This window comes from Xyrauchen texanus, chromosome 35 (genome assembly GCF_025860055.1).
Source record: "Xyrauchen texanus isolate HMW12.3.18 chromosome 35, RBS_HiC_50CHRs, whole genome shotgun sequence".
Lineage (NCBI taxonomy): Eukaryota > Metazoa > Chordata > Actinopteri > Cypriniformes > Catostomidae > Xyrauchen > Xyrauchen texanus.
In genome coordinates, this window is record NC_068310.1 from 26897746 (window position 1) to 26912802 (window position 15057).

At 37.8% G+C, this 15057-nt stretch overlaps 1 protein-coding gene across 5 annotated transcripts in view; it reads right to left on the reverse strand.

Moving 5' to 3' along the window:
• kif1b (kinesin family member 1B) overlaps positions 1–15057 on the reverse strand; it is a 103132-nt gene that overhangs the window by 63665 nt on the left and 24410 nt on the right. For 3 of the 5 annotated variants that reach the window (XM_052105250.1, XM_052105249.1, XM_052105251.1), the window contains exons 3-10: positions 5114–5190; positions 4778–4957; positions 4479–4544; positions 3632–3810; positions 2517–2628; positions 1499–1576; positions 866–931; positions 431–506 (exon numbers count right to left, since the gene is read on the reverse strand). In XM_052105250.1, coding sequence (XP_051961210.1) covers positions 431–506; positions 866–931; positions 1499–1576; positions 2517–2628; positions 3632–3810; positions 4479–4544; positions 4778–4957; positions 5114–5190 — 834 coding nt within the window. Of the gene's footprint in view, positions 1–430; positions 507–735; positions 754–865; positions 932–1498; positions 1577–2516; positions 2629–3631; positions 3811–4478; positions 4545–4777; positions 4958–5113; positions 5191–15057 lie in introns of all 5 variants that reach the window. The other 2 variants (XM_052105248.1, XM_052105247.1) reach the window with 1 other exon arrangement.

The window sequence follows — 15057 nt, forward strand, 5'->3', positions numbered from 1 at the left end:
AAAAAATATTAAAATCAAGTAACACAATTGGAGTATTGATCTGAGATGGGCCACTGAGACAGTTTAAAGCACATAGGAAAATAGAGTGTTTTCTTGCTTTAAAATGTTTCCGGTTAGTCCTAAATACTAATTCTTATGGAGAGAACCTCCATTGCAAGTTCAAATCTTTGGAATAATTTTAGGACAAGCATAAAACCACAACAGCTTGACTCCAAGCTGAAAACCTTAGTATAATCAGTTCAACGATAGTGATATTTAAGAGCCCATTTATATTACACACTGTAGAAGGAAAGTGGTTAAATTATTTGTAAATACAGTCAGTTCCATTTTGAAATCTTATGTAATCTTACTCCTGGTTCACAATATTCATGCATCATTACACTTAAATACTCATCAGTGGCACTCAGATATGATCATTTATAAACATTACCTAGATTCTCTCTGAGCAGCCATGTCAACACTGAATCTCGGTAAGGAATGAAGTCTGTCTTTTTTTTCTTCTTGCTCTGTTTTAAAACAGTTAGTAAAACATGTTGGAATACAGCACTCAAAATGCGATGAGTACTACTGATGTAAAGATGAAGGGGTTGAGGAAAACTCTTGATGCATAAGACATCAAGGCAGAAATGAGAGAAAAGACCAATTAAGACAACTGTAAGATGGAAATCAAACAAACTGGCTTAGATTGAGGAGACTGGTTAGTGACCAAACACAGGGGATAGACAGATCGATTACCTTGCTGGTAAAGTTATCCTGGGTATGAAAGCATTGTCAGGAGAGAGAGAGAGACAGACAGCACACTGAGTTATAGCACTGAAGACATGCAGGCAAACAGGCAGGAGAGTGAGAAATGAATAATACTCACCACCTCGGCCAGGGCTGAAATAACCTTTCCAAGAGTGGTTAGAGATTTATTGATGTTTGCTCCCTCCTAAAATGCAAAAACAAGCAGAACCAGCATGTTCAGTTCCTTGTATTAAGAATCCTTGATTAAATTCCCACAGTTTTCTTTCCTGTTGTCATATTGGGGGGGCGGGCACATTCTCGTTCTAGACAGCATTTGATTAGAGAAAAGTCTGTATAGTGCAAGATGATTTATAACTCTTTTTAGTCTATCTTTACAGAAGATAAAAACTGTACATTTTACAAGGGTACATCTGCTATAAATTAATTTGGTAAACTTTTAGGAATATACTAGCATATATACTGTATGTCTTCCAAGCTAACAGACCAGGACTAAAAGCCAACAAGTCTTGACTTCATGTGGTCTTTAATGAATGCATTAGTAATCTCTTTTTAATGGTTTGCGCACACGCACGCACAACAAGTGTGTCCTCTGTGTTTGTTGATGATGGCTGCAATGCTACATGGGTGTTTTATGTTTAGAGATGCATGTCACATTGCCAGAATATTTATAGAGTAAGGAGGAGAGTGCAGTTTCTTCAACATATGGCAGGTGGTGTTGGAGATCTAGAGAGGCAGTAAAATTACTTTGTACCTTTAGTCTGGTTCCTTTAGCCCCTGTTGAGTCAGCACGCTCACTTCCTGCCAGATCCACCAGGCTGATTTTGCTGACCTGAAACCAGACAGCACAGACACATTCAGACTCATCAACACACACTAAAATAAGAGACAAAATAAATCTCTGCCTTGCATACGAATTAATGTGGCAGACTTTTTTCATGTTTGATAGGATCAGAATCATCAAAACACTTTTGTCTAGTAATGACTGTTCCACAAATAAATCGTTCTTCTGAAAATGTATATTTTTTTGTGATTTGATCAAACTGTTTCAAAACGCATCTGTAAATCATTCGACTGCATGGGAGAACTTTGTTTGGGAGAAGAACAGCACATTTAACAAAATCTAAATTACCTAAATGAAACAGATTGGTAAACAGCAGTATCTAGCCAAAATTATTATTATTATTTTCAGAAATTATATGTAAAATGCTACAAAGGGACATCTGTCCATGCTATAATTTACTCAATACTGAGTGATTCAAAACAAACTCAAACAAACCAGTAAATTATTTTTAATCTATTTGAAACAAAACATCCAGTTGATTTGCTACAATGATTGGAATGGTTTTGATCATAACTGAATTAATTTGATCTATTAGTGTACTGTAGAAATGATTGGTTCATGTATGTAAAACTGTGCTAAAGTGACATTTCTAGCCCTTGTGCTCTTGAGCAAGTGGTTCTGCTGTCAAACTGGATGAGTAATATTAGAGAGGGGGCTGAGGCGAGACCTGTGTAGTTAGACCTGTGTAGTGAAAATCTAATGTAGTAGTTCTGCACAATAGCTGTTCTGTCCGTGGATCTCATAGAGCTGTGTTTGTGTCTGCAACGATTGGACAATGAGCCACATACAATCACATGATAAGTGGGATGGTTCTGTTTCTTTTGCAGTTTTCCCTTTTGCCTGGTACATTTGCTGACTTGGTGTAACAGGACTAATCTGAGCTCTATTAACTGTCATAATGGCTGTGAGTGAGTGTAGGAGATCTAACCTTCTCTGTGGACAGGTCTGTCTCACTGTCGTGCTTTCTCTGGGTGAAAACGATGGTGAAGACGGCGTGGGAGCGGCTGCTTGTCTCATTCATGTTGGTGGCGGCAACAGTTCTGAGGAGTTGCAAATGAGTGTCAAAGTGTATATTTAAATATATTTGAGTAAAACAAACAGATGGTGGAAATGCTTGAAATCTCAGAAATTAAGAAATTTCAGGTATTTTTCCTAACATAAGTGGCATTTAGGGTGCCAATTTGGGTTTGAAATAAGCAATTGAATCAAAAGAGTGAAAAAAGCCTCAGTGATGCATTATGGGAATTTGAGTTGATCTATAGTGCACTCTAGTCTTGTTTTTCTAGATTGCTTCAGAAGTTCAACAACAGGTTTAGGATGCTTATTGGCAGAGTGTAAGGGGCAGAATATTCCTGGAAGCTACTAGTAAGTGCAGGAAAAAGGCATAAACACAGCTAGGGGGCGGACAGGGAAGAGAAATCGGCCCAGGATTTTACATATAAATCTGCCTAAAAGTAGCTGAGCTGCCATAACGTGGCAGCCCATTTCAGCTTATTGTGGCCCATTTGGCCCCGTTTCATGGCCGGCCCACCGGGAAAATTCCCAAACTTCCCGATGGCCAGTCCACACCGGAACACAGCTCATGTGCCAAGCAAGCATTACATGTCACATACCCCACAAATAAACCCTGAGTATCAGAACGGGAGAATTACTGTGTGTTACTCCCTCCCAGAGTCATATTTACACATGACTGTCAGTCAGACTATCACCTAAGGAAATACGTATAGCTAACACTACAATTCTACTTCCCCCTTGACACTTGCTATTGCTGTCTATTGAAGCCCAACTATGTTAACTGGAGTGAACACTGCGGCAATCACCAACAGTATTTCTGAATTCCAAAATTCCACATAAATTTTATATAATAATGTTGCTGTCTTAAAGGAAATGTAAAATTATAACAAAATGCAGCCTAACACTATGAAAGTGGCTTAATAGAGTTAAAATGATTATCCTCAAAACAAAACCAAACAACTCAAAACAAAACACCACCACAAAACACTACAAAACAAAAACTTATGAGATCTTTTTATTTACGCTCACCTGGCTTTGTTACCAGCATCCATGAGGTCAGCAATGTCTGTATAGGAGGTGACGGCCAGTTTTGAAAGGTCTTCAACATAGGGCCCAAGTAGAGGATGTTCCCTAACACGCAGGTTACCTTTGTTTTTAGGGTTTAGAAGATCTCTAACCCGCTCGCAGTATATTTCCATGAAAGCCACCTAAATAATGACCATACAAATTTATGGATTATGGAACTTAATAATCAATTGTAAATACTATAATAAAACCCAATGTATAATGTTCATTTCTTATCCAAATATACAATTTTCTGATCGATTTTTTAGTTTCAAAATCTGTAAAATCCAGATCCCCAATCTATAGTACTGGCACGGACACATTCAACTATCCCTCTATTGTCTTCCATAGAATTATCATTGTGGTAAAATCACTGTAATTCACATACTCTTGTGGTTTAAAGAGTTGGTTATAGTGAAAATTATCTCACTTGCATTTTAAGGACCTACTGAGCTGAAAGATTATTCTATTTTTCTTCAAATGTGTTCTACTGAAAAAAAGAAAGTCATACACACCTGGGATATCATCCGGGTGAGTAAATGATGAGAGAATTATAATTTTTGGGTGAACAATCCCTTTAATGCTTTATTTAAGAACACTGCCATTTTGATGGAAACCGACCACATTTAGCTTTAGAGTTATTGAACACTTGTTATTGTTGCACAGAGTTGGATATATAGAAATCCATTGCCCTTCTGCTGAGCTTAATGCTTTGGTAACACAGTAAAAAAAACATTTCAATAGATCATGGAGAGCATGTGAACTGAGTCACAGGAATTGACTGAGCAGTCATGATGTGTCCACAGCTCACCTCCACAGAGTACGAGATCTCCTCATTGTTATTTTCATTGATTTTCTCAAAGAGTTCTTCACAGAGCTGGGAGGGGGACAAAAGGAGCACATTAGGACAGAGAGAGAGAGCGATCGATACAGAGCACAAATGAATCTACCCCTGCTGGTTGTGCGAGACAGAGCGCTAATGCCTTAATGTCTTTTGGCAATGTCTGCTTTGAGATTACAAATAGCTCAACTGAACTCTTAAGCACGTCTTTTACTTGGGATCCATTAAGGTGATGCATATGTTGTTGTGATATGGCATACAGTATGTACCTGAGGGATGATGCCTTCCTGTCCTTCTTCTTGCTTTCCCATCATGGTGTAGGATTTGCCAGCTCCTGTCTGACCGTAGGCGAAAATGCAAACGTTATAGCCCTCAAATGCATGCTGCAACATCTCCTTCCCGATGTCATTGTACACAAGGTTCTGTGATGCAAAGCTGGGGTCGTCCGGCTAGCAGAAACATTAGAAAAGAGGAAAATGTTACTTTAGAGAAAAATTAATTACTGCTGTAAATCTGACCACATGCACATTTTATTGTCCACAGCGCCAGTTCAGCAGTACAGGGAACAAGAGTAAGAGAAAGCGAGAGAAAATTAGACAACTTACCGAGGTGTGAGACCAGTAGGAATAGTCAAAGCTGAAGGATTTGGGTGATTCCTTTGGGTTTTTAGGATTCAAAATAACTGCAAAAAAAGAAGAGAAAAGGAGAAAACATCAGTACAGATTAAACAAACACAGATTAGGATTTCCACAAAAAAGGCCTCTTTTAGAAGACGCAACAACAACTTTTGAAGGGCACTACAATGCATGTAGCATGCAAAGCCCAAATATACCCATCTTACTTCTGTGAAAAGTTATCAATGCCAAAAAAAAAAATACAAAAACAGCCCTTAATGTTCCGAGACACATTGGAACACAAAAACACATGAACTCGAGCTAGTGTAGCTATCTTCGTTTGAATTGATGTACTTGCGTAGAGTACGTTTTAGGCCAAAATGTGAAACTCAAACAAAGAGAACATTTACATTTATTAATATGGCAGACTTACAAAAGTGGAACACATAAGCAAATCATCTTAAGGAGACAGTGGTTCGAAAAGTGCCATATTACAAAGTTTCACTAGCATCGGAACAGTATTCAAAACGAATTAAAATGCAACAAGAAATCATATTTTTTTTATTGATCGTTTAAGTGCTCGTGGAATTGAAGTGTTTTTAGCAGTTTTTTGAAGACAGAAAGTGAGTCAGCTTCATGGATGTTGTTGGGAAGGTCATTCCATCAACTTAGTATGATGAAGCCGAGAGTCCGGGAAAATATTTTGGTGCCTCTTTTTGTTGGTACAACAAGGCAACGTTCCTAAGCCGACTGCAGGCTTCTAGAGGCACGTAGCTCTGCAGAAATGATTTTAGGTATGCTGGAGCAGACCCAGTGACTGTTCTGTATGCCAGCATCAGAGCCTTGAACTTGATACGTGCATCAACCGGCAGCCAGTGAAGTGAGACAAGGAGTGGTGTAACATGCGCTCTCTTTGGTTGATTAAAGACCAGACGTGCGTCCAGTCTAGTTATGACAAGTGACTGAACAAGAAGTTGTGTGGCATATTCAGAGAGAAAGGGTCTCATCTTCCTGATATTGTAGACTGTAAATCTACAGGATCTTGCAGTAGAACCATTATGGTATATATTAACTATTATATACAGCAGAGTCCAGCACTCTTACACCAGAATCTCATTAATACCTGAGAGACTGAACCCTCCATTTTCACTGAGTGTGACCATGCATTATGGAAGTGAATGGCTGACCTGTTTGTAATGTTTGCACAAAATCATTATTAATGGCTCAAAGCTATTACCAGATAGCGTATGATCAAGGGGTTGAGGTTGAGTCAGCCTTCAAGTGTTCAATCAACACTAATGAAGACTACATAAAACAAAGCCATAATCACCATTTTAGTTAAAAAGTGACTTAAAATCAGGCATTTCTAGCTCTCCGATTGAATACTGTATATAATGCCTGTGAAATGACCAATAAAAGTCTGCAATAAGTGTATGCTTGCTCCATGCCTCCCATTTTTAAATGTATTAGGCCTATGTCAAATAAAATGGATTGACACAAAACATTCAACATTTTCAGACAGATATCCAACATCCTGTCCATCCCTCTCTCGGCAGGTTGCTGCATATCCCTGCAGTCTTAATAAACAGGAATCTAAAGACATGTCTGGCATTTGGCACGTCCCAATCATTCAGCCCGGCCCTCATCTCAATAGCTCCACACCTTGAGAACACTAAGCCTCAGAAAAATTGGCCCATAAGGCTGCGGGACCACAGGAATCTACTGTAGGATATTTATAGGTATCAGAAAAGCAGCTGCTGCTGCAGTGCCCTTGCCTGACTCAGAGTTGGCCGGCAGGGCCCCTCAGAGTGTGTTCAGGCTTTGATTAGATCCAGACAAACGCATTCCACCGGCAGAGCCCAGGGTTGTGAGGTGAGCTGGCCGAGTGGGCGGAAAAAAAATAGATTGGTGGCTGACTAATGGGATGTACATGCTGCTTTCCTAGCAACATTCCAAACAAAAACATCAACAACAAGAGGCTTCAGACTTGCCTGGTCCCATTGCAACAAAAGTGACTGACCAGCCCAGGAAGTTTCTTTTAAGTTACTGATGTAGATTATGGTAATAATACAGTGGGGTGTTGGGCAATGGAGCGGCCCTTAAAAAAAAATGGTTCTGTTAAATATGCTGCAAATTTTCCACTCATTACTTTCATATACTAATGAACTTTGCACCAAACTCTTTATTGTTGCCACAAGTGTGCATAAGAAGTGTTTGCCAGTTGTAGCAAATTGTCCATTGCAGGCTAACCACTATAGGTGAATCACTGCAAACTTCTGACAATAATTCGTAATGTTACCGCATATTAATTGCCAATTTGTTGCAAATAAACCATTGTTGCAAGGGGGGTTTAGTTTATGGACTGGGTGCATTTACTTCCATTGAAAGTGCCCTACTATAACCAACATTTTTGCTTCTTTTTTTAATAAACGAGGGAAAGGGTGCGAGGCGATGATCTGACGTTGTGCGAGCTGCGAGGCGATCATCTGTGTTACGCAACTGTTATTGGGTCCTTCAATAATGTATAACGAGTGAGGAAGGGAAGCCGGTGGAGTTTCTGGTGCACTCTAAGCCTAAGATGGTGCCTCCTAGGGAGTTGGTGCCCTACGCAGACTGCGCAATATAAAGTACGTATAGGGAGCAGCGGTACTGCTCCTTTGTGTACACACCCCAGGGCCTAATACTCTCCAAACTGAGTGTTGAATACTGTTGCTACCCCAGACTGAAAGTAACCATTTTCATTGCCTGTGTACAGGGTCCGAAATTAACACCCACCAATCAGCAAATGCAGGTACATTTTCAGTTTGGCCTGTGAATTTTGCAGCATCACAGGCCACTCTGGCGAGTGGTTTTTGGTTTCTATCACATTATGTCAGCTTGTAAAATAAATTTAAACACGTTCTAGTTTTGTCCTCAATGGGGCTCTGCAGGCCTACAGTACAGTCAATCACATAGGTGTTTACAAAGAAAGGCTCTTATTAGCTTATAATCCCACTGCTCATCAATAGTCTCAAACGCTGTGTCCACTGATGCGTGATGAGTGAAGTTGGATTCAGTGCTTTTAACTCAGACTTAAAATGATGATTGCAAGCATCCTTTGTGGCAGTTCTGTAGCTGGGTAAGCAAACCTTTAATAGATCAACACTGCTTGTAAACATTGGGCATCTAAAAATTAAGTTAGTATTATTCCAACTGTAATCGCGCATATTTAAGGTGACATCATTGTTCGTGTACAGAAAGCTAATAGAAGAAAATACACACTGGCTTTGTATATACAAACTGAACCCTGAAATGGCAGCTCTGGCAAGGTGATTTCTTCCGTGACAGTGAACACGTACCATTAGCAGTAAGCTACATCTCGATGCATGAGGAGGAGCATTCATGCCATCAGGATGAAGGGAAGACCACTCTTGAATTTACAATGGATGTGCGAGTTCGTTTTAATTACCCACAACCACAAATACAAATTCTCTGGTATTGATTGGATTATAATAAAAACTGAATGATTTTCATGACGTTCGGTTTCAATAACTGTTCTCTTGAATGTGCTTTATTCCAGTCCAGACTAAAATACTCAGTTTCCTGTATTACTAGTAAGCGCCACAGCAACACAGCTACTGAATCTACAGTGTGAGACGAGACATGAAGACTTACCAGTAGATCGATTCCCAAAGAAATTACTCTTTTAAGCCGGTTCTTTTGAATCTTCAGCGCAAGACATAACAAGCGACAGTGTAAATTGTTGATTGTTTTCAGCCGATCTTTTTCGTGAAACGACAACTGTTATCCAATTCCCAAATGCACGACTCTATGAGCCGGCTCTATTTAGTGAATCAAAAAGACATGAATCTGTTGGAACTGACTGAATTTATTGACTCACTCCAAGTAAACCAAGAATTGCTACTGTGTTGTGTGCACTTTAGGCTCATGAGTGTTAGGCTACTTAATGGTCGCTTAATATGACAACGTACTTTAAAATACAAATTTAGATTTGTTGTAATAAATTAATACTAAATAAAAAATTCTTCTAAATAGCAATTCAATATTTCATAAATAATAAAACAAAACAATTCTTTAAAAATGTAGTTCAACACACAGTGTTGTTTATTGGTCTCATATGTCTGAAAAATTCACTTGTAAAATGCAATAAAAAACAAAAACAAATGGCCGGTAAGAAATCTGACTGGCTGGTAAAAAAAATTCATTACCACCCACCCTGGCTGGTGGACTAAAATGTTCATTTCTGACCCTGCCTGTGTACAATGGCTGCCCCGACTCAGATCCCAAAGGTTACCACCCAAAATATGCAACCATAACCAATAACTATATTAAAAATTAAATGTTGAAGTAGGGAAAAAATTTTAAAATCAAGTCACGCAATTATTGTGTTATAATGATTGATCATTTCTGTCACTTTCAAGTGCCTATCCCTAGTAAAAGTGTAGAGGAAGACAGAAAGGAAAAGAGGCATGGATTACACATAAAAAGTCAATGGTCTAATTAAGCATGAGGCTCTCTCTGCAGTTGAAGATGCTTGATGCAGTAAGTAAATCCCTCAGTAGCACATCTGGCGCACTGGCTAATCTCACAGTATTCATCTATAAGTCATTGGAGATGGGAGGAGATGGCTGGGCATTGGGTTGCCCACTTCTCTCTAAAAGCTACTGACTTGATTACAGGGGTGGGCAATATTCGCAATGATTTGCTGTATTGTTTATATGGCCTTTAATTTTCATAAAGGCTGTGTTATAAGCCTATAGTTTTGTAATAACTCCTTGTTTGGGGACTTTCAAGAAATAGAATGCTAAAAGAGAGATGTTTAATAAGATTTGAGATTTTAACTTCAGTAGCAAAAATTGCATCAGTGTTGGTATTCATTTTTGTGAGTCACTTCACAATGTTAATCAGTTCGAAAGTAAAATTTAAATTTCTGATTAAACCATTTGTTTGCGTCATCACTTAAAATGTTTAATATATAACATTTTTTTGTGTGTTCCAATGAATATTGTGATAATACATAAACTGTTGAAAAAAGTTAGATATTGCGGTTTACAATCACAAATTGTTAAATTGGTGTATATAAATAAAAATTATTAAATATTTTTCCTTGAGTTCATTTAGTGAACATTATTTTTCTTGTTTACTGTATATTTGCAATACATTTTGAATTTATTTAGTTAAAATGGCAAGTGAAAATTTAAAAGGTTGGTGAAAGCAGGTCCTTTTCTCATGTCCTGCATCTTTACACGGTCCGTGTGACAGAGGACAGGGCTGGGTCATTCAGGAGAAACAGTGGCTAAATAAAGAGCGATTACACTTCTGACCTTAAGGCCAACTGGAAACTGGAGCAGTGGGGAAAACTCATGGGGATTTATATTACTGTAGTACCTCTGGCCCCCTCTTTCCAGAACAAAATGCACAGAGGGACTATAAATGCCTCTACCATCATGCACTGTGTTCATCAGTCATATTAGAATGCTGATGAGATGGGAAGAGCAGCATAGGGTGTGGAAACAAGGTGGACATCTGCTAGCCTGTCCTTCCTCGAATGCACAGGCAAGCAAACGTGTGTCACTCATTCACACAAGTGCCTATATCATTCTAGAGCCTCTACTCTTTTCAGAGGCCATTTTCATTTTGGTATTTTATATCAAATTGAGTGGAATAGGTCAAACCAAAATCTTAAGTCATTCATTATTTACTCCCCATAATGTCATTCCCAACAAATATAATGTCCTTTTACTGAGGAACACAAAAGTGTAATTTTATAGAATCTTTACACAGATTTTTAATACAATGAAAGTGCATAGTGACCATGTGTCAAGCTCCAAAAACTATTAAAAAAAATCCAACCATGAAAGTAGTTCATACGACTTATGCACTATATATCAACTCTTCTAAAGACTTATATAACTTGGTGTGAGGAAAACATGAAAATGTAAGTTGTTATTCACTGATCAGCTTCCATTTATGGTTCTGATGTCAATGACGTTGACAGCATTTTTGTTTTATTTAGGACGCAATCGATTATCAGAGTATGACTTGAATTTTGGTCTGTTCATCACATAAAGCTATCGTATTGCAGAAGACTTGGAATTTAGTGCACAAGCAGATTCAACTACTTTTATGGTGCTTTTTTCCTTCTAATTTTTCACACATACTAGCAATCCTTCACGCCCTCCCATCTTTTTTCCCCCATCTAGTTAAAGTATGTTGTGTACCACGAGTGGAGAATCCAGTGGGCTTTGAGGGGGGACTGTGGTGCATGCAGCATTCAAAGCCCACGTATACACGTCCTGTTCATGTTTAAAGGTGTCAAAACCAAAATTGGACCCAACAAACAGCCCTTGAGGTGTACAAGCTATCTTACCTTCAAACATATCACACGCCAAATGTGACATGTAAGTTTGAAACTAATGTGAAGGGTGTTTATTATGAAAATAAAAAGCTACTAAAACGAGCTATACACTTTGTGAGGGAGCATAACCATTCACTTCAAAAGAAGTCGAGATCAAATTATTTTAGGAATCTTTTGATACAAACTGCTCTATCAATGTAGCCTAGGTCAATGCTGTACTCTCCCAAGCCATAATTGGGCCTATAAAATAAGGCCTGTTACCATGTCAACTACAACATCGCACAGTGGGATTCAGAAATAAGAACAGTCATTTGTGGTCTACAATTAAATTATTTGCTTCCAACTCCAAGACTTCTGCTTTGTTTTCATTTTAGAGCACATAACATAAAAAAAATACCTGAAAATTATAATGGCATTAGTGTGTTTAAAATTCACATAATTATGCTAGGAAATCCCTTAAATTTGGCTGAAAATGTACAAAAGCTCCAAATTAAAGTATTCGTATTTGTAAGACAAAGCTACACCTTTTAGTCTGGGAAGGCATGAGGCGTTTCAATTCAAATGAGAAATGAACTGAAAGTGTAGGTGAGACTTCATATGTAATAAAGCATACTGCAACGCATCAGAAAGTAATTCAGTGTGCAGTATACTGTTCATACTCATATATATACTGTTCATTTACTGTTAATATCTCGTCAAAGCTGTGAATGATGGTTCAGTGCTATAATTAGGCTAAATGTTTTAGAGGTGGTTTAAATGAGTGAATAACCTCTGAACACAACCTCTCCATCCACCCAATTATGTTCAGACAAAACGGATAAAGTAGCCCACAACCTATCAGCCAATGGAGACCCTGTTATTATGCAAATAGTAAATTAAACGTGCTATTCACATCTACCAAACAATGTCCTGACTCCAATCCTCAAACCTCATAGAGCAAGGTGATATAGCTTAAAAATCTTAATATTTTTCAGTCTTTTGACTATATTCCTTATCTCAATTACTGTACAGTTTATACTTACTTAGAAAGGGATAAAAAGTTTTTTTTTTTAGGAAACTTCACTTCAACCAAACAGTCATTGTAGCCAAGTAGCCTATATTCAAAATGTTTAATGCAAGAAGTAAAATACAATACAATTGTAGTAAAAAATAATCAAGATATGTTTTCCACATGTATTTTTACCAACAAAAAAAAATAATGGAAAAATGCCACAGTGAGACTTTAGTTTTTTACGCATTTTATGATAATTATGATCATGCACTGAATGAGAGTTGAATCAATTGATTGAGATGGACAGCTTGATCTGATTCGCAGTAATAAGATCTTGAATTTAACTTATTAACTCTAATACCAATTTTGTTCAAGTTAAAGCGTAAAGCATCAATTCATATTTGTGAAACATATTTAGGTCAACTTAATGGCCAAATAAAAAGCACCTTAAAATCATAGTTATTCGCAATGTTGCAAAATCATAGTAAAAATATTATGAATATTCAATATATCGCTCAACCCTGCTGTACTAGGGGGTCTGGGTAAAGTTCACATGCACAAGCCTAATGACTCTCTGCACCTAATGACTCTGCATGACATCACTGCAGGATATTCTGGCAGGAGGGACTTTAAATGAGTTAGCACAGTGCACCAGCTGACCTGAAATTGTACAGAAAAAGCTTAAAGGAAGACAGATAAACCCAAATATCTATATCAAGTTCCAGACTGTGATGATAATCCAGAACTTATTTCAGATAGTGTGAGATCACCTGAGATTAGCAGGCATGCCTGGCCTAATGCAGTGGAATATGTGTCTCTGCAAAGGACCCCACGGGACTTTGCCCTTACTGATCTGGCCTGCTGGATCTTAAAGTGGAAAGCTTAAGAGAGTAGAGTGTGTTCCCATCTGGAATGATCTATATGCTGTATTTACAATTGTCTGCCAATAGAGGCAGCAGAGAGAAGAACACAAGCTCCACATTCCCCTCACAGGTGCTGAAGATCACAAGAAACTACAAATCATCAAGTCTGAAACGAGCAAATGCTAAGTGTACAGCAGCTTGTCGCACTGAATCCAAAACACAAGTCTTATGCATCCTGATTCGCATACTATTACATCCAAAATAGTAAGCGAAATTAGAATTAGTGGTCCCAAATCATAGTACACTGAACAGGTCAGTTATCGATTTAAAATGCTTAAAATCGAACAAATCGTGATTCAACAAAACAGTATACGATATTTTAAAATATATCAATATTTAATTAGTTACATGTGTGATTTAATGGAGACATGTGGGGTATTGTTCTCTTCTGTGCAGCAGGAGAGGTTCCACTCTCCGTTCCATCTGTAACTCTCATTTAAACTTTTTCTGAACAGCTTTCAAGCACCTTGTGTCCGATCTCTTCTCAGGATGGCCACTGACTCTCACATTTGCAATTGAAAGCTTGCACTCTAGTCTCGAGACAAACACAGCAAACTCAAAGCAATACAAGCTGCCAACTCATGGCTACTACTGAAATAAAATGCTTTTATTGCAGGGAAAGACGTTTTTGGTGTGCAGAAAACATTTAAGTTAAAGTTGATATAGCTTTTATCTTTTCCTTGTTTGTCTATGAGGCCTTGAGGAAACTGAATGTGGTTATATGATGTTACTTTAATGCTATAATATTTGGATTGTTTTAATGATTCTGCAATACCATGGTCATGGAAAACGTGAAAATATCAGAGAATTTTAAAATAGTATTTTCCAGGCCTGAAAAAAAAAATCATGCAAATAAATAAATAATAACAACATAATAATACTATAATTTTTTATACTAAAATATGGAAGTCTATGCTTGGCTCTAAAATATTTTATCGGCACATTGCACTCTGTTGTATTCCAAGTAGCCTGTATGTACATGTATTTAACATGTTTTATTTCAAGCTGCTTTTGGTGCAATAAATGCAAGTATTTTGTCTTTCTTTTCTTGCCTAAGACTCATCAGGGGGCCATCCAGATGTGTGATATCATAATATCTGCCATCCATCACATTGTGCCATCTAATAATGGCTTTCAGGAGGGGAATTCAAGGATACAGACAGTGTGTGTCTGTTATGTGCATTAAGATGAACAGCCACTGGAGGATGGTTTCTGAACTGTCCTCTGAAAAAAGCTCAGTTACTGTGTTGGAATAATCCTTAATCTAGATTCTTAGTCGAGTCTCAGCAACCCATCCACACAGTTTTCATGTTGCCTGGTGAAAGAGAATGAAAACAGGAAGGCTGAAGAACAATGCTGAGTTCTAGAAGCACAGTTGGGCCTGTACAACGCATTAAGTCACCTGTTATGATAAGAGTAAAATAACTTTCCCAGACCTACCAAAATGAAACTCTTAAAATAGACATTTTCTATTGTGTTTAATTAGAAAAGGTAATAAGAGCACTTTAAAAAAACTGTGTACATACATAAACCAACAGTTAAACGTTTGGACACACTTAACTGAACTTAAATTTCTTATGATTTAATAAATCTTATGATTTAAAGGGTTATAATGCTTGACATTATTTTTGTAGACAACGTATTCATCTCTTTCCAAAAACCT